Genomic DNA, 27,871 nt, shown 5'->3' with positions numbered 1-27,871 from the left:
TATTGAAAAAATGTGTCCCTTAATGATAAATATATTGCTCTAACGTTTGGAAATGATTCAAGAGAAAGATTTTCCTAATTCGTCTGACCTGGAGCTTCTACCTATGACTTTGAAGCGTTACATTCTAAAATGAAAATGAAACAGGTGTCATTTTTACTCATATGATCGGAGCAACTTGAATGAAATCTTTAGCTTCTATAAGCAGTAAAAACTTTAGACTTTAAGATATATTCATGGAATTTTGTAACATTGTAGGGCTTTGTACTGAAAAAAAGTGTGTTGATGCATCTCAGTCATCCAGGAAAGTAAATCTCCAAAAGTTGATTCTGTTCATCTGGACGTAGCGTTTTGTGGGAGAAACGTTTCGTCATCATCAGGTGACGTCTTCAGTCTCAGCTGACTGCAGGTTTCAATCTTAGTACATTTGCATAATGACTGAAACCAGCCCACTGAAGGAACAATGAACTGGGAGGTGTTTTGCAGCTTTCTCCATGCCCTGTCATGTGATATATTATTCAATATAGGTCTACTTTGACTTTTAGCATTTATAATAAAGGTGAAGATCAAATGCTTTGCCAACCAATGGTACTCATGTACATCAAAACATAGTATATTGTTTTGATGTTCATAAAAATTGTGGGTAATGTAAAATCTTTGGTGGCCTTGACATTAACCTGGTTTTCAGAAAAATTAAATCAGTTCGAGCTGGTACTGGCATCTACCATCACACAAAATTTGAAAATGATAGTCTAAGGAGCTTGGAAAGAAAAGCGTCTGGACTTCTTTAAGTTGCTTGAAGACGTTTCACCTCTCATCCGAGAAGCTTCTTCAGTTCTAAGGTCAAATGGTGGAGAGTCCCAGATTTACAGTTTTTTCTGATTGCTTAAACCCTAACTGTGATTCCTGTAGCACGATCTCTAAAACTATTCAGACTTATAGCAAAACCACTCACTGAGTTTGCAAAACTAAAAGCACAAAAACTGCTTTGCACTCAGTTTGCAATTTTGTAACACACACTTTGCAAAACTGTAGGCACAATTCACTGCACAACACTCAATTACCAAATTTCCAACACACTCCTAGCAAAAGTATACACATGTATGGCTATCATTAACACTAATTTGCCAACTGTCTGGCACACTTTCACATGTGAAAACTTTTTTAGATAATTAGTTCACTTTGCAATCAGCCTAAGCACTATAATACAGGTAAGCTGTGTGTGCGGAGTACAATGGAGGGAGCAGAAAGAGTGAGAAGTAGAGGAGGCCGAGGAAGAGGACGTGGAGGTGAAGAAGTAGGATGAAGAGGACGACAAGGACAAGGAGGAGCAAGAGGAAGACGAGGAAGGGGGAGAGGAAGATGAGGAGGGGGGAGAGGAAGGGTAGGAAGAGTAAGAAATAGAATTGCTGATGACATCAGAGCTACAATAGTGGACCATGTCATCAACCGTGGAATGACCCTGAGGGTAGCTGGCCAACGGGTCCAGCCTAACTCGAGCCGCTACACTGTAGCAAGCATCATAAGGACATCTTGAAATGAGAATCGGTGAGTACAGTCACTTCGCACAAAGATTTGTAGCACTGCCATATGCCAATGAGAAACACACCAATACCATTGATGTAAAAATACTGAAATTGTTACTTTACAGAATTGCTAGATGACCAGATGCTGGGGCAGAGGAAGCATGTTCACTGCAGACCAAGTAACCCATATAGTCATTATGGCGATTGCAAATAATCCTATACTTGGAAATAAACACTTGTGTTTGTTTTGATGTGTTTGAATAAACACCAGTACTTGAAGTTTGGATCCCTCTATGCTTATGGATCTATGACAGAAGTATGAGCTCAAACTGACATAGCCTACCTTGTGCACAGAGAAAGCAAAAGCCAGATGTGTTTTGTATTCATACCATCAGTGTGCAGTTGGCGCATTGTGTGCTTAGTAGATGATGGCTTGTGTGTACTGTTTGATACGGAAACACCATTTTTACGAAGGTGTGAAGAGTTAATCTAGCTGTGTTTGCTTTTGCAAGAGAACTACAATGTTTTGATTATTGGGTGACAGGTTTTCTTATTTGTGTGAAGAGTTTTGCAAAATTAGCCAATAGTTACAAAAAATGTGCTTAAGCAATCAGAAAAAACTGTAAGCCCTATGGGAGTGATATGGAAATCTAAAATAATTATGTGCATTATTATTTTAAAAAGTCCTGACTTTTCTTTCCAAGCTCCTTAGACTACCGTGACCTGGATGACTGAGAACCTTCACAGACATATTGAAAATGATATCTTGAAAACTGGATCCTAGACTGAAAACAAACAAACAGACAATTTATGTTTCTTTCTACGAAATCTACAAAAACATCGGGTCAGTTAAATTATGAATGACATTAAAAAGATGGTTCATACTTGTCTATCTGCTCCTCGGCATCACTTGCTTTTTGTCCTGGCTGCATGGTATCTCCCTTCGATGAAAGGCTGATGTCACACTTGATATAACCTTTGACCCCAGTGCTAATGTCACCACCTTCGGTTAGCATTGCCCACTTATTGATGAACTGGTGACCTACAGGAGTAAGGAAGAGACACTAGTGTGATTTATGAACAGGTAAATTCAATAAATGAAATTAAATCAATAATCTGAGAAATAAATGGTCTGTATTTGTATAGTGCTTTTCTAGTCCCTAAGGACCCCAAAGCGCTTTACACAACCTGTCATCCACCCATTCACGCACACATTCACACACTGGTGATGGCAGCTACAGTGTAGCCACAACCACCCTGCGGCGCACTGACAGAGGCGAGGCTGCCGGACACTGGCGCCACCGGACCCTCTGACCACCACCAGTAGGCAACGGGTGAAGTGTCTTGCCCAAGGACTCAACGACCGAGACTGTCCGAGCCGGGGCTCAAACCGGCAACCTTCCGATTACAAGGCGAACTCCCAACTCTTGAGCCACAATCGCCCCGAACTATAACCAGACATGAGTCTGTGCCAAGTTGGCACAAACACATTTCTGTAGAAGATCACTTCATTAGAATTTGGCACTGAGTCTTGTTGTTGGTTTGTTTTTTGTGACAGTCAAACAGGTCAGAGTTCGTCACAAAGCAAACAGTTTTCAAAGGCTGCTTTGCCTTTATCTTGACCAATCTGCTAAAACTCTCCACTAGAAAAGCTACTTTACATACGCTATGTTGCCAAAATTATTCCCTCGTCTGTCTTCACACACCTATGAACTTGAGTAAATGGTCTGATTATCAGAGGTGGGACCAAGTCATTGTTTTGCAAGTCTCAAGTAAGTCTCAAGTCTTTATCCTCAAGTCTCAAGTCAAGTCTCAAGTAATGTCAGGCAAGTCAGAGTCGAGTCTCAAGTCACTGGTGTAAAAGTCCGAGTCAAGTCACAAGTCTGAAACTTTGAATTTCAAGTCCTTTCGAGTCTTTAAAAAAAAAAAAGAAAAAATAATGTTGCAGTTATGCTAAATGTAAATATTAGACCATGTAATTTTAAAATCTGTGTTTTCTCAACACATGACAAAATAGTGAACTTAGAAAATATACACAAATTGTGAAATTGCACCTCTTTAAAATGCAGCTCAATTAAACCTAGCTCCAAGAATAATTTTCACCGACAGTTCTGAGATAAGCTGCATGTTATTCTTGGATGCGGTTGTAGGACCGGCTTTAAAATCGCATGACAAAAATATCGTACACATTAAAAAAAACTGTATCACCAACGTAGCCTGGACAACATTTGCTAGTTAGATGAAGTCAGCTATCTCATCGTAGCATATTTATATGCATATGCACGGATCTCATTCCAGCGAGAGATGCGGGACTGCTGCGTGATCTGCCTCACAGAAACCTGGCTATCGGACAAAGTACCGGACTCCGCAATACAACTGCCGGGGTTCTCTGTGCACCGCGCGGACAGGTCACAGGATCTTACTGGGAAAAGCAGAGGCGGTGGTGTGTGTTTCATGATCAACAACAGCTGGTGTGATTATGCGAACATGCACCCGGTCAAATCCTTCTGCTCACCGGACCTGGAGTACCTGATGATTAAGTGCCGGCCATTCTGGCTACCGAGGGAATTTACAGCAGTGATTATTACGGCTGTTTACATTCCCCCACAAGCCGACACTGACCGTGCACTCAGGGAACTGTACAGCGCGATCAGCAGCGAGGAAACCGCACACCCAGAGGCAGCGTTTATCACAGCCGGAGACTTTAATAAGGGAAACCTGAAGAAAGTCTCACCCAAACTCCACCAACACATCCATTTTAACACTCGTGGAGATCGGCTACTCGACCACTGTTACACCTCTTTCCGGGATGCGTACAAAGCCCTCCCCCGCGCCCCATTCGGCCAATCAGATCACTGCTCCATCCTGCTCCTGCCCGCCTACAGGCAGAAGCTGAAACAGGAAGCTCCAACCCGGAGGGCGGTGCACTGTTGGACGGACCAATCGGAGTCTGCGCTGCGGGACTGTTTTGATCACGCGGACTGGGAAATGTTTCACGTGGCCGCCAGAGACATTGATGAATACACAGACTCAGTCTGTGGATTTATCAGGAAATGCGTGGAAGATGTCGTCCCATCCAGAACAGTCAAATCCTTCCCAAATCAAAAACCCTGGATTAACGGGGATGTTCGCGCGGCACTGGCGGCACGGAACACCGCCTTTGCCTCCGCGAACACATCGGACTACAAACACGCACATTACTAACTCCGGAAGACGATCAAAGCAGCCAAACGTGAGTACAGGGACAGGGTGGAGCAACAGTTTGACAACCCTCGGAGTATGTGGCAGGGACTAAACACGATCGCAGACTTTAGAGGGAAAACCAGCACACCGCAGACCACGGCCTCTCTGTGTGAGGATCTAAACGTATTCTACGCTAGATTCGACACAGCGAACACCGTGAGACCGGACAGTGTGCGCACCGCGGATGACGTCAGTGCGCACACTGTGTCTGAGGAGGATGTGCGGAAGTGCTTCAGGAAGGTGAACGCACGCAAAGCTACTGGTCCGGACGGGATTCCCGGCCGCGTCCTCAGGTCATGCGCGGCTCAGCTGGCTGGAGTGTTCACGCACATCTTCAACCTTTCCCTCTCTCTGTCTGTAGTCCCAGCCTGCTTCAAAATGGCCACCATCGTCCCTGTACCCAAATCCTCCACCATCTCCTCACTGAACGACTGGCGACCTGTAGCCCTGACCCCCATCGTAAGCAAATGCTTCGAGAAGCTGGTCAGGGACTTCATCTGCTCTGCACTACCCGACTCACTGGACCCTCTACAGTTTGCATACCGCCACAACAGGTCCACTGATGATGCCATAGCCCTGACACTACATACTGCCCTGTCACACCTGGAGAAGAGAGACACGTATGTGAGGATGCTGTTTGTAGATTACAGCTCAGCATTCAATACCATCGTTCCCTCGAAGCTGGACAGGAAACTGCAGGATCTAGGACTGAGCAGCTCCCTCTGCAGCTGGATCCTTAGCTTCCTGTCTGACAGACGCCAGGTGGTCAGACTGGGCAGCATCACCTCATCCCCCATCACACTGAACACTGGTGCTCCACAGGGGTGTGTACTGAGCCCTCTCCTGTACTCACTCTACACCTACGACTGAGCCCCCGCATCCTCAGGACCTTCTATCACTGTGCCATTGAGAGCATCCTCACTGGATGCATCACCACCTGGTATGGCAACAGCACCGCCTACAACTGCAAAGCTCTCCAGCGAGTAGTGCGGTGCTCTGAACGGATAATTGGAGGTGAGCTTCCCTCCCTCCAAGACATCTACAGGAAGCGGTGCCTGAGGAAAGCGGGGAGGATCATCAAGGACTCCAGTCACCCCAGCCATAAACTGTTCAGACTGCTTCCATCAGGAAGGAGGTTCTGCAGCATCCGGTCCCGAACCAGCAGACTGAGAGACAGCTTCTTCCACCAGGCCATCAGACTGCTGAACACGTCATAGACACCTCAGCTTCACTACTGGAACTTCAACATTATGCACTCCACACTGTATATAAATGCCACTTGTTCTGCACATATTCAACTCTGTATATTTTATATATTTTATTATTATTATTATTATTATTTTTTTTTTTTTTTACTATTTAATTTGTAAAAATGTGTATACACACACACACACACACACACACACACACACACACACACGTAGGAAAATATTTAGTATACACAGTTTATACAGTATACACACAGTTTCAGGTTGGCCATTCTTGTATTTTGCTCGTTTGTGTTGTTGTGTTTGCACATCTCTGTTGCTTGTGGGGCTCGCACACAAGAATTTCACTCGCATGTGCTGTGCCAGTGTGCCTGCACATGTGATGTGACAATAAAAGTGATTTGATTTGATTTGATTTGATTTACAGCTGTAACAGCTTCAGCTCTTCTGGGAAGGCTTTCCAGAAGAAATGTGTTTGTGTGAATTTTCTGGAACATTCTTCCAGAAGCACATTTCACTCTTAGTCCACAGGGGTTAATAGGATGTTGCTCAACCTTTCCAGCTACAATAGCTTCAACTCTTGTAGGAAAGCTTTCCACAGGGTTTAGGAGTGTTGAGGGTTACAGATGCTAACAGACTCAATAAACTAATCCACAGGGCCAGTAATGTTGTGAGCATGGAGCTGGACTCCTTTAAGGCGGTGTTGGAGAGGCGGATGTTGTCCAGGTGCTGGAGAGTGCCTCGCACCTACTCCATGATGTTTTTTCATTAGGTTTTACACTTTATAGTAAAATATGAATCATACAGGGGGGTCTGCTAGGGGAGTATGGAGTAGACGCGCAAACCACGAGGTCCCATTTATCTGTTAAATTACTTTATGGTTCACCTATTGTGGCCCAATTCAGAGATTTCTTAAGCTCTATTAAGAAAGTCAGCATTGTTTTAGCTGTTGTTCTTTCCGTCTTTTTGCCTTATCTCGAAGTGAAATGCCTCCTAAGCAGTCTGCTAAAGGAGTGCAGGCTAGCTGCTCAGGGACCGCTAGCAAAACTACCGTTGACCCAGCGACACTGCTAGCTTTCCGCGACATTGTCAAAGAAGTGATTCAAGAGGAAAATGACAACCTACGGGACGAAATTAAACGAGCCATTTCGCCCATCCAAACCACTCTTGACGAATGTACTGAGAAGTTGGGCGAACACGAAGAAGGCTTGAATAATCTGGACAAGCGGCTAGAAGTTATGGAGACATGTTTCGCAGATCTGAGTAACCAATACAAGAAGTTGCTGCTGAAAACTGACGACTTGGAGAATCGGGGAAGACGATGCAACTTGCGTATATTAGGAGTGCTGGAGGGAGCCGAACAAGGGAATCCCACTAAATTTGTTGCTGATCTGTTGCACGTTGTACTGGGTGGTCCCGGCGGTTTGGAGCAGGCTCCGATCCTGGACAGAGCTCACCGGGCGGCGGTTGCGCTGCCCACGGAGGGAGGGCGACCGCGGCCGTTCATTGTTCGCATTCATTACTACCAGGAAAAGGAGCGGATACAGCGCTTAGCCAGACAGAAAGGCCGGCTGGAGTTTCAAGGGAAGCAGATCTTCATCTTTCCTGACTACAGCGCCGACCTGGCCAGACGCCGGGCTGCTTTCAGCGAGGTGAAGGGACTACTACGGAAAAAAGACGGAGTTCGCTACGGTCTTCTTTATCCTGCCCGGCTTCGGATCTCGTTTAATGGAGAAACACAGGTATTCGACTCTCCTAAAGCAGTGAAAGATTTCATTGACTCCAAGTTTGAGTCATCTCCCGAATGACATTTCATAAGAACCACCGGGACTTTCATACCATCGTGACTATATTTTTGTCAATCAATAAACGGACGATCTTTGGTTTAGCTTAGTTTCATGTTCAATGTTCATTTAGAAATCTCAGATGTTGGTGAGTTTGCCCTTGTTTCCTGGGAGGTTAACTATATTCCAGTACTTGTCACTTAAAAGGGACTCCGGGGTCAGCTTTGATGAGAAGTGAAACAGGTCCGTTTTTCGGTTACGGGTAAATGCGACGTGGGAGTTTTTCTCTTTCCTTCTCTTAATTATTTTACTCTATTGTGTTGGACTTTGTGACTTTCTAATTTGAATATGTTTTGGACTACATGTGTGATTCATAGTTCAGATGCTTCTGCTCATGTGGGGCTGTGGTTATGAATAAGGTGATTGGGACTCTTAATAGAAGCAGGGGAGCTTTGGGAAATTGGTGTGTGTCGTTTGGGGACAACACTGAACACGGGGTGGTGGGTGGGAGGGACTTATCTACTTTTTCTTTTCCTTTTTTTTTTTTTTTTTTTTTTTTTTTGTTGTTGTATATTATTTGCTCAGATTATTGTTAACAACAACATTTCAGTGTGCACCCATGATAGGATTGGTACTTGCGTTTGGAACCGCCTTTTTCATCATGTACTTATATGGTGATGACTTCTGTTGATGACACTTCAACTGCTGTGAGTAATGGCTGCCATGTTAACTTTATTAGTTGGAATGTGAAGGGATTGAACCACCTAGTGAAACAAAATAAGGTGCTCTCTCATCTTCTTTATCTTAAAGTACATGTAGCGTTTCTTCAAGAAACACACCTTAAGCATACAGATCATGCCAGATTAAGACGAAATTGGGTTGGACAAATTTTTCATTCCAAATTCAATGGTAAAGCCAAAGGTGCAGCAATTTTGATTAATAAGAATACTCCGTTTATAGTCTCTCACACAATAGCTGACCCAAATGGTCGCTATGTAGTTGTGACAGGGTCCCTGTTTAATACTTCACTTATTTTAGCAAACGTATATGCTCCGAATTGGAATGACTCAACTTTTTTCAATGACTTTCTTAATTCCCTTCCACAGATCAATACACACCAATTGATCCTTGGAGGTGACATGAATACTGTTATGGATCCAGTACTAGATCGCTCCTCAGATAAAAGACTTCCACTCCCTAAATCCTCATTAGTGTTACAGTCTTATTTACAAACCTATGGGGCTGTTGATGCGTGGCGATTTCTCTACCCCTCCACTAAACAATATTCCTTTTTTTCTGCAGTGCATCAAACGTATTCTCGTATAGACTACTTTTTTGTTGACAAAAAATTGCTTCCCAATATCAAGACTTGTAAATACAATAGCATAGTAATATCTGATCACAGTCCACTTGTTTTGGAACTCGGCTTCCCGGATGAACCCTTTGTGTACTCCTGGAGACTCAATCCTCTTTCTTTGTCGGATAAGGAGTTTGTGGAATATCTTTCCAAACAAATTGATATCTTTATAAGAACAAACATTACGCCTGGCATGGCCTATAGTACGGTTTGGGAAAGCTTAAAAGCATTCTTACGGGGCCATATTATATCATACTGTTCATATACTAGAAAACAGAAACAGAAACGTCTTTCTGAATTGATACACCTTATTTCGCAATTGGATGAGCAACACTCTACAACCCCCTCTCCAGTTTTGTATAAACAAAGACTAACGTTACAGACTGAATTTAATTTAATCTCAACCCAGCAGTCAGAGTCTATGATTCTTAAATCTAGAGGAAGATGGTATGAGCACGGAGAAAAAGCATCTAAAATTTTAGCACATCAGCTTCGTAAATCAGAAGCAACTCGTATAATCCCTGAAATTAGGACTGAATCTGGACATGTCACCACTACACCACAAAAAATAAATGAGAGTTTCAAAGTATTCTATTCCAGTCTCTATGATTCTGAATCTTTAAACATGCCTGGACTGTTTGAGGCTTTTTTTGATGGAATGACAGTTCCGACTTTAACCTCGGCATTCAGAGACCAATTGGAGGAGCAAATTACAGTGGAAGAAATTAAATTGGCGATTAGCTCAATGCAGAATGGCAAATCCCCGGGTCCGGATGGGTATCCGGTTGAATTTTACAAGACCTTTAAAGACAGTTTATCACCTTTATTACGAGACATGTTCATTGAGTCATTGGTTTCAAAATGTCTTCCCCTAACGCTTCGACAAGCGACCATCTCACTCCTATTGAAGCCAAATAAGGATCCATTAGAGTGTTCATCATATCGTCCTATATCACTCTTAAATGTAGATTTAAAAATACTGTCAAAAACACTTGCTCTCAGGCTAGAGCAATATCTACCATTGTTAATTTCTCCAGATCAGACAGGTTTCGTGAAGGGTAGGCATGGTTTTTTCAACCTGCGCAGGTTTTTAAACATATTACACACCAAGTCAACTACAACCCCTGAAATTGCCTTATTACTCGATGCTGAGAAGGCATTTGACCGGGTGGAGTGGGATTATCTGTTTTATACTCTGCATAAATTTGGATTTGGCCCTAATTTCATTTCATGGATTCAGTTACTTTACTCCTCACCTATGGCACGTGTTAGAACAAATTCGTTATTCTCTTCTTATTTCCCACTTCTCCGTGGTACGAGACAAGGTTGTCCCTTATCCCCTCTTCTTTTTGCATTATCAATTGAACCACTGGCGATTAAACTGCGAGCTGACAGTTGCATTAAGGGCATCTTCAGAGGTGACCAGGAGCACAAAATATCCTTATATGCTGACGACCTCCTGCTGTATATGTCAGAGCCTTTATGCTCTCTTCCCCGTGCTCTTGCCATTTTTGAATGTTTTGGTAATATTTCAGGTTACAAGTTGAATCTGCATAAAAGTGAACTTCTCTGTGTCAACTCTATAGCCAGAAAGATTTCATTTTCAGGTTTTCAATTTAACGTTAACTACCTGAGGAAACTTCTTTGGATAAAATTATTAATATAAACGTTCATAAGAGAGGGGCGATTAAAGAAATCTATGCTATACTATTAGATCTTCAATCTCCTTCTCTCTCCATCCTTAAAGCACAGTGGGAGAAAGACCTTGGGATGACTATAACAGATGAGCTCTGGCAATCTTTTCTCCAGAGGGTACACGCTTCTTCGATATGTGCCAGGCATGGGCTCCTTCAATTTAAGGTCCTACACCGATTACATATCTCCAAGGAAAAGTTAGCCAAGTTCTATCCAGGAGCTGACCCTCTGTGTAACAGATGTAAAGCAGAAACAGGTTCGCTCCTTCATACCTTTTGGACATGCCCCAATCTTCATATCTATTGGGTGTCTATATTTAACACTGTGTCAGAGATGTATAACGTTAAATATGATCCTTCTGCTCTAACGGCTATCATTGGGGTGATACCTCAAGACATCACTTTGCCAAAATGCTATTCGAATTCTATTGCCTTTGCTTCACTTATCGCAAGGCGCCTTATACTTTTAAGATGGAAGCAGGAAGCTCCTCCCACACATGAACAGTGGCTTGCGGAGCTCATGAGGTTTTTACATTTAGAAAAGATGAGATATACACTGGCAGGTTCAACCACCAAATTTCTTAGGGCATGGCAGCCATTCTTGATGTACATGGAAACATTTAAAATGACCACCTTATCATGACCAGATACCATATCTCTATATCGCTATCATAGCTAACTGTACGCTGAATGTCCCTTATACATTTTATTTTTCTATTTGTTTGTTGTTGTTTGTTTGTTTTTTGTTGTTTTGTAGGGGTTTCTTTGGTTTGTTTGTTTGTTTTTTCCTTCTCTATTTCTGTTATCTTTTGGGGTATTGTAAATACTGAACAGCAAACTACTGTATGTTCAATGTTTTGTTGTTAACATGCTGCTGTGACTGAAAATAAAATTTATAAAAAAAAAATATGAATCATACATATTTAATCTCTGTAATATTCTGGATATTTATAATTGAGCTACTTGTATATATTAGAGCTATTTCTTATATTTTATAATGTTGTAATACTTCAATTCAATTCAATTCAATTTTATTTATATAGCGCCAAATCACAACATAAGTCGCCTCAAGGCGCTTCATAGATACAGAGAAAAACCCAACAATCATATGACCCCTTATGCGCAAGCACTTTGGCAACAGTGGGAAGGAAAAACTCCCTTTTAACAGGAAGAAACCTCCGGCAGAACCAGGCTCAGTGAGGGGCGGGGCCATCTGCTGCGACCGGTTGGGGTGAAAGAAGGAAGACGGGATAAAAGACATGCTGTGGAAGAGAGACAGAGATTAATAACAGATATGATTCAATGCAGAGAGGTCTGTTAACACATAGTGAGTGAGAAAGGTGACTGGAAAGGAAAAACTCAATGCATCATGGGAATCCCCGGCAGCCTACACCTATTGCAGCATAACTAAGGGAGGATTCAGGGTCACCTGGTCCAGCCCTAACTATATGCTTTAGCAAAAAGGAAAGTTTGAAGCCTAATCTTAAAAGTAGAGATAGTGTCTGTCTGGGATCGAAATGGAACGAGGCGCAACCTCTCACAACGAACGTAATATGGTCAACACCTTGGAGACGCTTGCAGCTGCTGTGAAGGCTCAAAACAACACCATTGAGCGTATGAGGGGAAACATCAGAGAAAGGCCTGCTCAAAATGAGACCCTTGAGCGACAGTTGGAAAACATCGTGGAACGGATCACTGCAGTTGTGAGGTCTCAGAATCAAAAGAACGATAACACCATGGAACAGAAGTTTGATACCATCATGGGGAGGCTCGCGACTCTCCAACGGGAGATCGAGAGGCCAGTGTCGGAGTGTTAAAGAAAAATTCTCCTGGGCTGCTCGCATGAAATTAACAAAACCAACATAAACATTGCGGATCCCCATCACGGCGCCAGCTGCAGGCCCAAGGCTGGAGCCGAACAATCACTCCCTGATAATGACTGTGTTACGGCTATTCTTCCCATCCCATGCAAGGACACCTGGATTGGCTGGAGGACTGTTTACTTAGCCTGATAGGCCAAAGGACACTGTCTCAGCTAAACTATGGACACGCACACACACACACTTACACTGATAAGCACTCATTCATCCCCCCTCCCTTTCCAAACGCCTTCGATGCTTGTGCCCTACCGGGGAAGATAGCAGTCAACTGGACCAGCACAGATGCTGCAGGACCGGATGCGCTGTCTACACCGGCTCTCTCTTACCCTTTACCCGCCCCTGTTGCTTGTCTTGTGTTTCTATGGTGTATTGATAGTCATGTGCTTTGTGCTGAGGTGTTTTTCAGTTATCAAACTGTTCTCCCACTAGGAGCTCAGTCTGAGTGGAGTTTTTTTTCTCCTCCTCTTACCTCATGTAGTGTATTTTTGTTGTTTTTTCCTGGATTTTTTCCATGAATAAAGTATTCTGATTCTGTCTCCTGAATCCAAACTGGAAGCTGGTTCCACAGAAGAGGGGCCTGAAAACTGAAGGCTCTGCCTCCCATTCTACTTTTAAATACTCTAGGAACAACAAGTAGGCCTGCAGAGCGAGAGCGAAGTGCTCTAATAGGGTGATATGGTACTACAAGGTCATTAAGATAAGATGGGGCCTGATTTGTCATGGTCCCTGTGCCTGCCCAGCCGGCCTCACAAGGCTACACTTGTGTTTTTGCTTTTTCTCTCTCTCCCCTACCTCTCTGCCTGGGCGGAGCTCACAGCTGGCTCCCACCCTTGGCTCACACAGCTGTTGGCGATCAGCTGATTACCGATCTACTATTTGAGGCTGGGTCACAGATCCTCTCATCGCTGGATGATTGAGCTACTGACGTTAGTCTTTCTTTTGGTCTTATACCTTTACGCCCTACCTTCGTGATTTGTGAGTGATTTCTCCCTTCCCTATTCCAGTTTATCTTCCCGGACCTGTGACCTCCCCGCGGTACGGACGTGTGTGAGTCGGATGTGAGGACGTGAGCGAGCGTGAGAGAGAGAGCCTTCCCCTAATCCCCTGGAACCCTGGACTTTCCCCGTCACTGTATATAGTATTGCACTGGTGTGTAAATAAATCGTGTTCTGATACGTCAACCTGCTCTGCGCTTGAGTCCCTGCTTTCAGTTTGTGACAGAATCATCCAGCCAGGAAATGGACTCAGCAGACTCGGCGGCCTCCACTCCCACTCTCGCCACCCTGGCAGCTATGCTGGAGCGACACGAGCAGATGTTTGTTCATCTCCGTGGCGAGATCGCTGCTCTCACTCAGGCTGTGGCCCAACGAACACCCCTGCCGGCAACTCCACCTGCCGTCGCTCCTCTCCAGGAAGCCTCGGCCTCCGCAGTAAGTGCCACACCTCCTGCTTCTTCACTTATCCAATCTAACAGATTTCTACCCACACCGAAAGCTTTCTCCGGAGAAATTGATAAGTGTGCTGGCTTCCTCACTCAATGTGCCCTTCAGTTTCGTCAGCAACCGCAAGCTTTCGCTAATGATGGTGATAAGATTGCATATATATTTCAGCTACTCCAGGATCGGGCTCTGATTTGGGCTCAAGCTGTGCTTCACGCCAACCCTGAAATAACGTATTCTGACTTTCTGGATAAGTTCAAAGGCGTCTTCGACAGAAAATCCACCACGCTCACAGCCGGCCAGCGCCTGCTCGCGCTCAAACAAGGCAAGCGGAGTGTGGCTGATTTCTCTATTGACTTCCTCACCTTGGCTGAACAGACAATGTGGGGGGAGGAGGCTCCTAAGAGCACTTTGCTTTCTAATGTTAACGAAGAAATAAAGAAAGAACTGATGCTTCGTGAACTGCCTTCTTCCCTAGACGCGCTTATGACTCTGTGCGTCCAGTTGGATGACCGCGTGCGCGCGCACCGGAGCGCACACACACGGACGGGACAGGAATCACTGGAGTATCACGGGGCCTCTCCTGCCGGCCGCGGGCCGCGCGACTCCGACACCTGTGATGAGGAGGAGCCCATGCAGCTTGGACGCTCGCGGCTGACGCCTGCAGAGCGCCAGCGCCGTCTGGCCGCCGGTGAGTGCGTCTATTGCAGCTGTAAGGGTCACTCTGTCTCCTCGTGCCCGACGCTGGCAAAAGGGCGCGCTCACCAGTGATTGAGAGGGTGCTGGTGGGCGATCTGTCTAGTAAAAACCCTCTCCCCAGACTTCTCTTACCAGCCAAACTTCGAGTACAATCTGTTTTTCACTCGCTTTCAGTACTCATTGACTCTGGGGCTGAGCAGAACTTTATTGACACCTCGCTCGCTGCCAAACTGAACATCGCCTTGGAGCCCTTGTCGTGCCCTCTCCGCGTGCACGCGCTCTCTGGTCACCGCCTGCCCGATATCACTCATGTCTCGGAATTCCTTTCGCTGTCTCTCTCGGACAATCACATGGAGAGGATTTGTTTCTTTGCATTCATGGCTCCGCTCACCCCGCTGGTTCTCGGTCACCCCTGGCTGGTGCTCCATAACCCGCACATTGACTGGGAGAAAGGTGACATCCTAGGTTGGAGTGTGAATTGTCACATGTCTTGCCTTCGAGCGGCCACGTCACCCGTTCCGCTTCTGCCCTCTGGTTCGCCGTCCGACCCCCCGGATCTTTCGGCGGTCCCGCGGGTCTATCATGACTTGCGAGGCGTGTTCTGCAAGGATCGGGCGCGGTCCCTTCCCCCCACCGCCCGTATGACTGCGCTATCGATCTCCTTCCGGGGGCTCCGTTGCCGTCTAGCCGCCTGTACAGCCTCTCCCAGCCGGAGCGGGTCGCTATGGAACGTTACATCTCTGAGTCGCTTGCTGCGGGCTTGATCCGTCCCTCCTCCTCCCCGGTTGCGGCTGGGTTCTTCTTCGTGGACAAGAAGGATGGTTCGTTGCGCCCGTGTATCGATTATCGGGGCCTTAATCTGATCACTGTCAGGAACAGGTATCCTTTGCCGCTGCTTTCCTCTGCTTTTGAGCTGCTCCAGTGCATGACTGTTTTTACTAAGCTGGACCTGCGCAACGCCTACCACCTGGTTCGCATCAGGGAGGGGGATGAGTGGAAGACGGCCTTCAATACTCACCAGGGGCACTTTAAGTACCTTGTTATGCCCTTCGGCCTCACCAACGCTCCCGCGGTTTTTCAAACCATGGTGAACGAGGTGCTTCGTGACTTTGTTAATCGCTGTGTCTTTGTGTACTTGGATGATATTCTCATCTTTTCTAAGACGCTCGCGGAACATCAGGTGCATGTGAGACAGGTCCTGCAACGCCTCTTGGAGAACCGGCTGTTTGTGAAGGGGGAGAAGTGTGAGTTCCACGTGCCTGCAGTAGCTTTCCTGGGCTATATAGTTGCGAGGGGAAATCTACGGACTGACCCTGGAAAGGTGCGTGTGGTGGTTGAATGGCCTGTTCCTCCTGATCGCCACCAACTGCAACGTTTTCTGGGATTCGCTAATTTCTACAGGAGATTCATTCGCGATTTTAGTAGGATCTCCCTCCCTCTCACTAAACTCACCTCTCCGAAGGTTCCTTTTCAGCGGGATCCTGCCACTCAGCGAGCCTTCGCCCAGCTCAAGGAGAGGTTTTCCTCGGCACCCATCCTCCGGCAACCGGACCTCACACGGCAGTTCGTGGTGGAAGTCGACGCTTCTGACTCCGGGGTGGGGGCGGTTCTCTCGCAACAAGAGGATGGTAAGCTTCACCCGTGTGCTTTCTTCTCTCGCCGTCTCTCGCCCGCAGAAAGCAATTACAACGTCCGGGATCGGGAACTCTTGGCCATAAAACTCGCCCTGGAGGAATGGAGACATTGGCTGGAGGGAGCTGCTCACCCGTTCATTGTTTGGACGGATCACAAGAACCTGGAGTACATCCGTTCGGCCAGACGTCTCAGTTCTCGGCAAGCCAGGTGGGCATTGTTCTTTGCTCGCTTTGATTTCACCACCACCTACAGGCCAGGATCTCGCAACGTGAAGCCAGACGCCCTGTCCCGGCAGTTTTCCACCACGGAGGAGGAGTCGGACCCCGAACCCATTCTGCCGGCGGCCTGGGTGGTTGGAGCCGTTTCCTGGGAGATTGAATCCCTCATTCAGGAGGCACAAGAGACTGAACCGGATCCTGGTACTGGCCCGACTGGCCGCCTCTTCGTCCCCTCGGCGGTCCGCTCCCAGGTACTCCAGTGGGCTCACACTGCTCGTTTCTCATGTCACCCCGGGGTCCTCCGCACCCTGTCCTTCCTTCGACGCTACTTCTGGTGGCCCACCATGGCGAGGGACGTCAGGGAGTTTGTGTCCGCCTGTCCGACCTGCGCCCAGAACAAGCGGTCAAACCAACCGCCGTCGGGCCGTCTTCTGCCTCTCCCTACGCCGGCCCGACCATGGTCACACATCGCTCTAGACTTCATCACTGGACTGCCTCCCTCTGCAGGTTACACCGCTATACTAACTATCATCGACCGTTTCTCTAAGGCCGCACACTTTGTCGCCCTTCCTAAACTCCCTACTGCTCTGGAGACGGCTCGGCTCCTCACCTCACATGTGTTCAGGCTCCACGGGATCCCTGAGGACATCGTCTCGGACAGAGGACCACAATTCACTTCCCGAGTATGGAAGGAATTTTGCACCGCGCTGGGAGCCAAGGTCAGCCTCTCTTCCGGTTTCCACCCGCAGAGCAACGGACAGTCCGAACGGGCTAACCAGGAGTTGGAAGCTGCCCTCCGGTGTGTTGCCTCCCACAATCAATCAACCTGGAGTGAACAGCTGCCATGGATTGAATACGCCCACAACAGCCACACCTCCGCCGCCACGGGCAGGTCACCCTTTGAGGCATCCCTGGGCTACCAACCACCCCTGCTCCCAGCTGTCGAAAGTGAGCACTCTGTCCCCTCTGTTCAGGCTCACCTCCGCAGGTGCCGCCGGGCCTGGCGTGCTACTCGGGCCGCTCTACTCCGCACTAAGGAGCGCAACAAAGCCCTCGCTGACCGCCACCGGACACCGGCCCCTGAATACTCCGTCGGTCAACAGGTATGGCTGTCTACCCGTTTTGTGCCGTTACGGACAGAGTCTAGGAAGCTGTCACCTCAGTTCATTGGCCCCTTTCCCGTAGACTCCATTGTCAACCCTGTGTCCGTTCGCCTCAAGCTGCCACGTACCATGCGGATACTGTTGACCATAATATCCTATTAGAGCGTTAGAACATGCTGTAGGTATTACAGGTACTGCACTGCAGTGGTTTGTATCATATCTATCTAATAGACTCCAGTTTGTGCATGTAAATGGAGAGTCCTCTTCACACACTGAGGTTAATTATGGAGTTCCACAGGGTTCAGTGCTAGGACCAATTCTGTTTACATTATACATGCTTCCCTTAGGCAGCATCATTAGAAGACATAGCATACATTTACACTGCTATGCAGATGACACCCAGCTCTATCTGTCCATGAAGCCAGATAACACACACCAATGAGTTAAACTGCAGGAATGTCTTAAAGACATAAAGACCTGGATGGCCGCTAACTTTCTGCTTCTTAATTCAGATAAAACTGAGGTTATTGTACTCGGCCCTGAAAATCTTAGAAATATGGTATCTAACCAGATTCTTACTCTGGATGGCATTACCTTGGCCTCCAGTAACGCTGTGAGGAACCTTGGAGTCATTTTTGACCAGGACATGTCCTTCAATGCACATATTAAACAAATATGTAAGACTGCTTTCTTCCATTTGTGCAACATCTCTAATGTTAGAAATATCCTGTCTCAGAGTGACGCTGAAAAGCTAGTTCATGCATTTATTACTTCCAGGCTGGGCGACTGTAATTCATTATTATCAGGAAGTCCTAAAAACTCCCTGAAAAGCCTTCAGCTAATCCAAAATGCTGCAGCAAGAGTCCTGACAGGGACTAGAAAGAGAGAGCAGATTTCTCCTGTTTTGGCTTCCCTTCATTGGCTTCCTGTTAAATCCAGAATTCAAAATCCTGCTCCTCACATACAAGGTCTTAAATAATCAGGCCCCATCTTATCTTAATGACCTTGTAGTACCATATCACCCTATTAGAGCACTTCGCTCTCGCTCTGCAGGCCTACTTGTTGTTCCTAGAGTATTTAAAAGTAGAATGGGAGGGAGAGCCTTCAGTTTTCAGGCCCCTCTTCTGTGGAACCAGCTTCCAGTTTGGATTCGGGAGACAGACACTATCTCTACTTTCAAGATCAGGCTTCAAATTTTCCTTTTTGCTAAAGCATATAGTTAGGGCTGGACCAGGTGACCCTGAATCCTCCCTTAGTTATGCTGCAATAGGCGTAGGCTGCCGGGGATTCCCATGATGCATTGAGTTTTTCCTTTCCAGTCACCTTTCTCACTCACTATGTGTTAACAGACCTCTCTGCACCGAATCATACTTGTTATTAATCTCTGTCTCTCTTCCACAGCATGTCTTTATCCTGTCTTCCTTCTCTCACCCCAACCAATCACAGCAGATGGCCCCGCCCCTCCCCGAGCCTGGTTCTGCTGGAGGTTTCTTCCTGTTAAAAGGGAGTTTTTCCTTCCCACTGTTGCCAAAGTGCTGCTCATAGGGGGTCATATGATTGTTGGGTTTTTCTCTGTATCTATGAAGCGCCTTGAGGCGACTTTTGTTGTGATTTGGCGCTATATAAATAAAATTGAATTGAAGTTAATTGTGGAATATTTAGTAGTGAGGAAATTTCATGACTGGACTTGTAGCACAGGTAGCATCCTATCACCTGACCTCACAAGGGACTATACTGATGCAAATTAGCTTTAGCTAACTTTGGTAAAATGCACTGAACAGCAACATTTGTGTTAATATTGTACATTAATACTTTCTTAAATAACATTAATTAAGTAATATTGATAATCACATCTCACACTGGAATTTACTGAGAACGGGTTGTTCTAAGTTGTTTTCTAATGTTTGTAGTCTCCATGCTGATAACTGAATTCCGTTATTTGGACTGGTGTGTATGATACGTTTGGCAACATATTGCATATTAAAAATTTAGGATACCTGGCTGTTTGTAGACTGTCCACACATCTAACTTAAAGGATCCGACAGAGAAACTCCTCAGCATTTTAGAGTGTAAAACCTGGAGAGAGAATGAAGGCAGAATTAAAATTACTTAAAAGCTAAACTGTGGATTTTTGAACCAATCGTTTAGGGATGCCAGAAACGTTTCGCTGCAGTCTTTACCCACCGTCAGCTTGATCACTTTGTCGAAGAAGACATCTTTGAGGGCAAAAAAGTCAAACACGAAATACTGATGGAAAGAAATGACAGGACAGGGTGACAGATTGTGTTAATGCACAGTAAACTATTGTACTGATGCACAGCTGGTTCAAATGGGTTCTTTTTGTTTATTTTTATTTTTTACCTCATTGTAAAAAGGAGCATTGGTTCCTTCCTTGACTGATGTCTGTTTCTTCTCATCACCAATCTCTATCACTATGCTCGGGTCAATGTTTTCCCCCACAAGCTGTCTGGCCTCTGTGATATTAATGGCAATCTATGAGCCAGATAAACAATAGCATGTGTTATTAGAGCATGTGTTCCCATCAGGGTTAAGACAATTGTCCAGTTTACATACAACTGAAAATATGAAATACCAGCACTCACATTTCTCAGTACATTAAAAGAAACACATCTAGTAGACTACCAGCGAATTGTGGATGCGATTACCTGGAAGCTCTGGGGTTTCGCTTCACTGTCCTGAATGCGAGTATTCAGTTTGGACCTATGGAAAGAGAGTCAGAGACAAATGAGGTTATTGCTAGTAGAGAAACACAGTTCAGGTGTATTTAGGCACACGGTTACTTCTCTAGTTGGCTATTGTTTCTACAATTAAATATTACAGTGAAGGAAATAATTATTTGATCACCTGCTGAATTTTTAAGTTGGCTTACTTCCAAAAACTTAAAAATTTTCAATTTTTATAGTATTTTCATTTTGATGGAGAAGGACATCAACCAAAACTCCAAAAAAATAAATGTAAAGTAAGACTATAATTAGCTAAGAGCGCGGTGGCACAGTGGTTAGCAAGAAGGTCCTGAGTTCAATTCCACCATCAGGCTGGGGTCTTTCTGTGAGGAGTTTGCATGTTCTCCCCGTGTTTGCGTGGGTTCTCTCCGGGTACTCCGGCTTCCTCCCACTGTCCAAAGATATGCACTTAGTGGGGATAGGTTAATTGGTTAATCCAAATTGCCCATAGGTGTGAATGTGCGAGTGAATGTGAGTGCGAATGGTTGTCTGTCACTGTGTGTTAGCCCTGCGACAGACTGGCGACCTGTCCAGGGTGGACCCCGCCTCTCACCCTACGACAGCTGGGATAGGCTCCAGCGCCCCCCGCGACCCTGAAAGGGATAAGCGGACGCGAATGGATGGATGGATGGACCTGAGTCCAGCGATGGGTTTTTAGGTAATGGTTTAACTACCGCCAGCTTGAAAGCCCGTGGTACGTAGCTGATAGCATAGACAGGCTGATCATATTTAAGATTAACTGTTGGTAGGACGTCTTTGATCAATCTTGAAATGGAGGCTAAAAGACTCCAGTGTTATCCTCTGTGCTGTTGCAAGCTGGGCAGCACATTGAGGGTCACTAAGATACTCAAAAAAACGGATCCTTAAGGACAGTAACCCTTTGGAGTGTGGAGCTGGACTCTCCAACAGCGGTGCTAGAGAGGGCAATGTTGTCCAGTCCAGCAGCTTTCAAGACGTCTACAGGAGAGAGTATCTGTAGAGCGAGGAGTTGGCTAAAACCCCTCCTGAGATGGATGCAAACCTGGTGACCAACTACAAGAAACACTGTACCGCTGTGCATACCAACAATTTATAACTTTTATGTTATACAATGAAACTACCATAAAATTAGAGACTGTTCGTTTCTTTCTCAGAGAGCTAACTTATCAATTCACTGGGAGAGGAAAGGATTATTTCCCCCATTGTCGGGTTCATAACATCTTCTTTTATTGACCCAGTTCCAACCCCAAATTGTTGTTACCACCAGTCACCACTGACGCATAATATTTTCCTAGAAGTGTTACCATGGAAACACCTGTGTAGACAGAGATAATCTGATTGGTACTGTAAGCATGAAAACTCGTACCTGTTAGTGTTCGGGATTGTTCTGGTTCTTGCTGCAGATTGTTTTGGTTTATCGTCAGTGATTTCTCCCTCCAGTAGGAGAGAAGCTTCAGGAGCGGCCTCCACCTCACTGTCTATAAGCATAAACAAACAATTTCAGGATTCTTTCCTGACTGAAAAGATCTTAAAGGCCAGTCAGTAGTGATAGTTTGGTGGAATTGTGTGTACATGAAAAATGCGCAACCATGCGCATATACTGTTTTTGCATGAGTGCCCCCATCCCCTTTCCTTTGTCTCTGGCCACATGTCTTTATTAGTTTATTGTAATGCTTTAATTTGATTCAGTTCTGCTGCCTATTATTCAATTAATTTAGTCTTTTTCAAAAATAACCCTAAAGCTCCTCTTGGTATTTTCAACTCCTTCTTATTTTTGTAATTCATTTGTGGATCTTAAACGTCTCAGGTTTTCAAGTTTTGCATCTGTTCAAAATGTAAGTGAAAAAATTAAAATGGGTTTATTCTTCTTGAAAGTAACGTTGTGCTAATCTGTTTATTTACATGGTGTAAACGTCTGATGTGAGCATTGTTTCCAAAAGTTAAAGTAACACTCACTTAAATTTAAGTCCAGACGTTATCACATAGAGCAACATACACATTACAGTAACTAAATGTGTAACCCTGCTGAAGAAGCTGACGACTCAGAGCAACAAGGAGCGAGATCCAGCTATCGTGAAAGGCATGTAACTGAAAAGGGCAAAGAAATGAAGGAATATGAGGCAAAGAAAAATGACATGTCATTGTGCAAATTTTAAATTAATTTTAAAATAATTTAAATTTTGAACTCAATCTATTACTTTTGGATTAGCTCAGTACCACGATTCATTAGATAATTTAGATTTTCCTAAAGGTGAAGTGAGTATATTTCTTTTCTATTCTTTTTAATGCTGGATCAAGAAGGCAGCCATCACCCATCTTTAACGCACGCAAGATGACAGGAAAGATACGCACATAAAAGTCACAGTAGTACAAGAATTTCCAAGTAGAAGAGAGTAAACATCAGACAGTGGTTATTGTAGTGCTACCATACACATCAGTCACTGTAATGTTGGCTTGTGTATGTGTCTTATTTATAGCTGAGATATATACTGTGAAGAGCAGATGATAATGAAATCCTCCTCAAACCACTTGTAACACACAGTTAATTCTGAAACTGAAACATGAATGTGACAACTACTTTTTAAAAAGGAATTTAGGAGAAAAAAACCTCATAATTAACTCATTCACTGCCAGCCATTGGCAGTGAATGAGTTAAACCCATTGACTCATTCACTGCAATTGACGGCTATAGACGTCAATGGCAGTGAATGAGTTAAAAACCATAACACTAGATTTGTTATAGTAATTCAACTCCCTACTTACTGAGTTTAAAGCTGCCTGTCATGGTACTGAAATAGACAAGAAACATGTTTTGAGATGGATTTTATTTGATTGTTAATTTGAAACCTAAACGGAGTTTGTGCATCTGTTTTATTTATAAAAGACCAAAAGCTGCTGCACACGTTTTTAATTATTGAGCTCTGTCTCTCTGCGTGTGAGTGTGTTTACAATGTGATGTTCAGATGTGTGTTAATCAAACAGTTTATAAAAAATATCAGCAGGTTATGGCCTTGAATGGAATATGTGTAAAGGTCTGTTTTTCGTTTATTGATATAAGCCTGTACAGCTACAGCTAGTGTCCAGTAGAGGGCTCTGTCGCTTAGTTAGTGGCAAGCTGCACTTCAAGCTCAGACCGCATTTTGTGGTGCACATGTGCCGGTAGGCAGCTCTCAATGAAGCGCGAAGCAGCGTGATACCGAACTCTCGCGACATTAACACATTGCAGCCCTTGGAACTAAAAGATGTATTTTGTATTTCTTCTTAGTTTTCACGGTGTATTGGCACACCTCAGCACTGTTAGATTCTGAATAAATGGGGCAATAACTATAAAACCACATTACATTCACTTTTTACTCTTCAAAAGAAAGCAATTCGAATCATCCACAATGCAGGTTATAGGGAACATACAAACTCACTATTTTTGCAGTCTGAAATATTGAAAATTGACGATATAGTGAAATTCCAAACAGCACAAATTCTATTCAAAGCAAAAAATAAAGAACTGCCAGGTAATATTCAGAGTATGTTTTTTTTGAAAGAAGGAAGTTATAATTTAAGGGGTTTTTGTAACTTCAAAACAATGAAGGTACGTACTACAAGAAAAGGCTTTTGTGTTTCTGTTCAAGGAGTGAAACTATGGAACAAACTGAATATGGAATTAAAGCAATGTCCAAACATAAAACTGTTCAAAAAGAGTTATAAAAATATGATCTTCTCGATCTATAAAGAAAAGGAAAATATTTAAATTAAGTGAATGTCTCTATTTAAAAACAAACAAACAAAAAATTCATGATGTGATATTATAGTATATAGTATATCAGAAATCTGTTCACTATTTTTATTACAAATTATATCAGTAAGGAAGCTGACTAAATATTCACTGATAATTTATGGGACAGGGGTGGGATTAAATAAGTGTATACTTCTTCCCACTCCCTTTCAACATGTAAATTAATCAGAATGTTTTTTGTATGTAATTTGTATAGTATATTTTTTTTCTCTCATTTCTTTTCTAAATGTACTTGTATATTGTTCACATGTTGAAATAAATTACCAATCAATCAATCAATCAATCAATCAATCTTGAAGTGGAAATATTCCTTGGTCTGGGGGACTGCTACAGTGAAAACTCAGTCGCTGAGTGAAGGCTAGTTGCTAACCCCATGCCAGATGAGTGCAGCCTGTCGAGCAGGGTCTGTGTGTCAGCTGTGAGAGACTTTTACACCAGTCAAGATCATCATTCGTTGCCTTCCTCTACTTTGAACTCTGATGGTCACCTTACAAAGGTGCAGGTATTACACCCATTAAGGACTTTGCTGATAACAAAGTTACAAAGTTAAAATGTCTGCACACTAATTCAGAGTTACTTTCCTTAAATATTTTTGTGGTGTACAGCCTTAAAGTCTGTGAAGACTCATCCAGGTCATCGTAGTCAAAGGAGCTTGCAAAGAAAAGCGTCTGGACTTCTTTAAGTTGCTTGAAGACGTTTCACCTCTCATCCAAGAAGCTTCTTCAGTTCTAAGGTCAAATGGTGGAGAGTCCCAGATATAAACCTAGTGGGAGTGACCCCCCACAGAGGGACAAAAGGACCCCTGATGATCCTCTAATCGCCTGAGCCAAGGTGGGAAACTGGGTGTGGGTCACAATCAGCCAGAGTTTCGGGTGAGTTCATTGTGAAACCTGGCCCCACCTTATCATGCGAATTCCTGAGGTCAGATGGCCCAGGATGTGAGTGGGCGTTAAGGCGTCTGGGGAGGGATCTCAAAACTGGATTATAGATGGCAGACAGTTGGTGTCGTAAACCCCGCCTCTGTTCAAAGATGGTCGCTCACAGTGGACATAGATGCTTCTTTCACTCCTCTTTCAAACCCTCTGTCCTCTCTGTCCAAAATGTGAACATTGGCATCCTCGAAGAGTGTCCTTTATCCTTAAGATGCAGATGGACTGCTGAGTCTTGTCCTGTGGAGGTGGCTCTTCTGTGTTGTGCCATGCGCTTGTGAAGTGGCTGTTTGGTCTCTCCAATGTAGAGGTCTGGGCATTCCTCGCTGCACTGTACAGCAAACACCACATTGTTAAGTCTGTGTTTTGGTGTTTTGTCTTTGGTGAACCAGTATTTGTCTGAGCGTGTTGCTGGGATGTCGTTCACATTTTTGGAGGTGAAACGTCTTCAAGCAACTCAAAGAAGTCCAGACGCTTTTCTTTCCAAGCTCCTCAGACTACGATGACCTGGATGACTGAGAACCTTCACAGTTCTCTTGATGTTATATACGTTGTTCTAGCTTTTAGTTTCAGTCACTGTCTTTCCTGTGTTCCGTGTTTCGTATCCAGGCAGTCGCGTCTCTGTGTATACGTCATGTTTTAACATGTTCTATGTAAGTGTGTTCAGTTCAAGGTTCAAGGTTCAAGGTTCTTTATTTGTCACATGCATAGTTATACAAGTATAACACACAGTGAAATGTAGCCTGACACGCTCCTCGACATGTGCAAAAAAATTGGGGGGGGGGGGGGGGGGGGGTGTAGAGGAAAAACATTATATATATATATATATATATATATATATATATATATATATATATATGTAGTATATACATTGGGTGAATGTAAGTTTTGCTTCCCCTTTGTCCTGTTATGTCCAATTAGTCCCAGCGGTGTTTCTATCTGTTCCCTATCGTCTGGTTATCCGGTGTATTTAAGTCCTCAGTCTTCCCCCGTTTCTTGTCACATCCTCATTAGCTGTGTGTTCCTCGCTCATCATGTTTTATCATGTCATGTCATATCCTCACTTTTTAGGTCATTTTTCCTAGTTTGAGTTTTTGTTTTATTTCTACTGCTCGTGTGCTGTGTTTCTCAGTTTGCTTTTGCCAGTGAATAAAAGCTGTTTGGGTCCAACCTCTGCCTGCCACACAGCAAACCTTGATAAATAGAATTGTGCTAAAGGTTGCTTTATAACATTCAGGATGTGTATCGTGTTTTTAAAAAGTAACTATTTAATAATATAACTAATTAATTTTGAAAACAAGTATTCAGTAAAGTAGCAGGATTACTTCCTTTGAGAAATAATAAGTAATTAGTAACTAATTACTATATAAGTAACTTGAGTGAGGGAGCCCATTAGGACCAAACTGGCTCTGGATTCATGATTTCAAGTAAAAAGTATAATGAGCATGAAAAGTTCTTCATTCAACAGTTTTTAAGTATTTATTAGTTTTATGAAACTTTGCATTAATATCACTAAGATGTTTATATGCTTTATATATGTTAATGTAAGGTCATCTACAGCACGACATCATATTTTTAAGGATGTTGTGTGTTTGAGGCAGTGTGTGTGTGTGTGTGTGTGTGTGTGTGTGTGTGTGTGTGTGTGTGTGTGTGTGTGTGTGTGTTGCAGGCCTTACCTGTGGCTCCCCTGTTTGCCAGAACCAGATCTTCATTGTCTTTCTTCTTCTTCTTCTTCACTTTCAGGCCAAACATTTTTTTGGGCTTTCTGCTCACAGGAGAGTAGACCTTTCATGTAGTCAGGACTTATTTTTACCCTTATCAGCTTTATCTTTATGTTGAAATGCAGGTCAGCTAATAAACATGAGAGCACAGACAAAGGAAAAGCCAGATACATCTTTGTGTCTGATCCCTTTTTTTAACCTTTTAACATCCAACAGGTCACTGGCAACATATAATTGTATGTTATTGTTAATTTATTGAGTAAATTAACTCAGTTTTAAGATCTGTTTTTAGCCACTGATGAGCATAGGCTTGATGTCTTTCCTGCAGCACGAGAAGCTGAAATATGTAAACTATCATTCATTTCTATTAAACTGCTCTTTGATGTGTTTGCTTAATGTGGCTTCACTGAAAAAAAAAGTCATTTAAACTCAAACTTTCAAGGCAAAAATCGTTGCCTGTTTAACTCCTTTGCATATAGTAAATATATAATCATAGAAACAGAGGTTTAACCATAGACCTAGTCCAAAACTAGAATGTGAGCTTTAGCTCTCACGCCCATCTACTATGGATCAGGAGAGACATCCTCTCCATTTTCAAGAATAAGCTTCATAATTTCAAATAAGACAAATAAGCTAAACATCGCAGCAGTGAGAAGTTTCCTACCTTTGTTTGGGATCCAGTGTTAGTCACAAGACCGCACTCTTCACTTTTGTCAGTTGGACACGCAAGACTGCATGTTATATGCTTTCGGTGACTCAGAGTAAGAGCTGTTGAAGCAACGCATTGAATAGCAGCCTGATTATGTGATTGGTGGTTGAAATGTTTGTTCAAAAAGTTCTGTTGTAAAACTGAGGGAGCATGTGGTTCATGCACGCACCAACCCTTCATACAGGCCACCAAGGAAAACAGGATAATTCCTGTTTT

General features: G+C 44.0%; 1 protein-coding gene across 1 annotated transcript in view; it reads right to left on the bottom strand.

Moving 5' to 3' along the window:
• The window catches only part of fer1l6 (fer-1 like family member 6), a 70,418-nt gene extending 42,760 nt beyond the window's left edge, over positions 1-27,658 (bottom strand). Inside the window, exons 1-8 of the mRNA XM_085434974.1 lie at positions 27,611-27,658; positions 26,902-26,990; positions 21,873-21,984; positions 20,450-20,504; positions 20,145-20,276; positions 19,968-20,030; positions 19,781-19,859; positions 2,409-2,565 (exon numbers count right to left, since the gene is read on the bottom strand). Of these exons, the coding sequence (XP_085291100.1) occupies positions 2,409-2,565; positions 19,781-19,859; positions 19,968-20,030; positions 20,145-20,276; positions 20,450-20,504; positions 21,873-21,984; positions 26,902-26,977 (674 nt within the window). The 5' untranslated portion in view covers positions 26,978-26,990; positions 27,611-27,658. The remainder of the gene's footprint in view (positions 1-2,408; positions 2,566-19,780; positions 19,860-19,967; positions 20,031-20,144; positions 20,277-20,449; positions 20,505-21,872; positions 21,985-26,901; positions 26,991-27,610) is intronic.
• Between the last annotated feature and the right edge of the window lie 213 nt (positions 27,659-27,871).

Source organism: Copadichromis virginalis, linkage group LG16 (genome assembly GCF_057382275.1).
Source record: "Copadichromis virginalis isolate Kocher_CV1m ecotype Utaka linkage group LG16, C_Virginalis_male_GT1.1, whole genome shotgun sequence".
Taxonomy (NCBI): Eukaryota; Metazoa; Chordata; class Actinopteri; order Cichliformes; family Cichlidae; genus Copadichromis; species Copadichromis virginalis.
The sequence above is the reverse complement of the archived record's forward strand: the minus strand, read 5'-3'. Positions and strand labels throughout refer to the sequence as shown.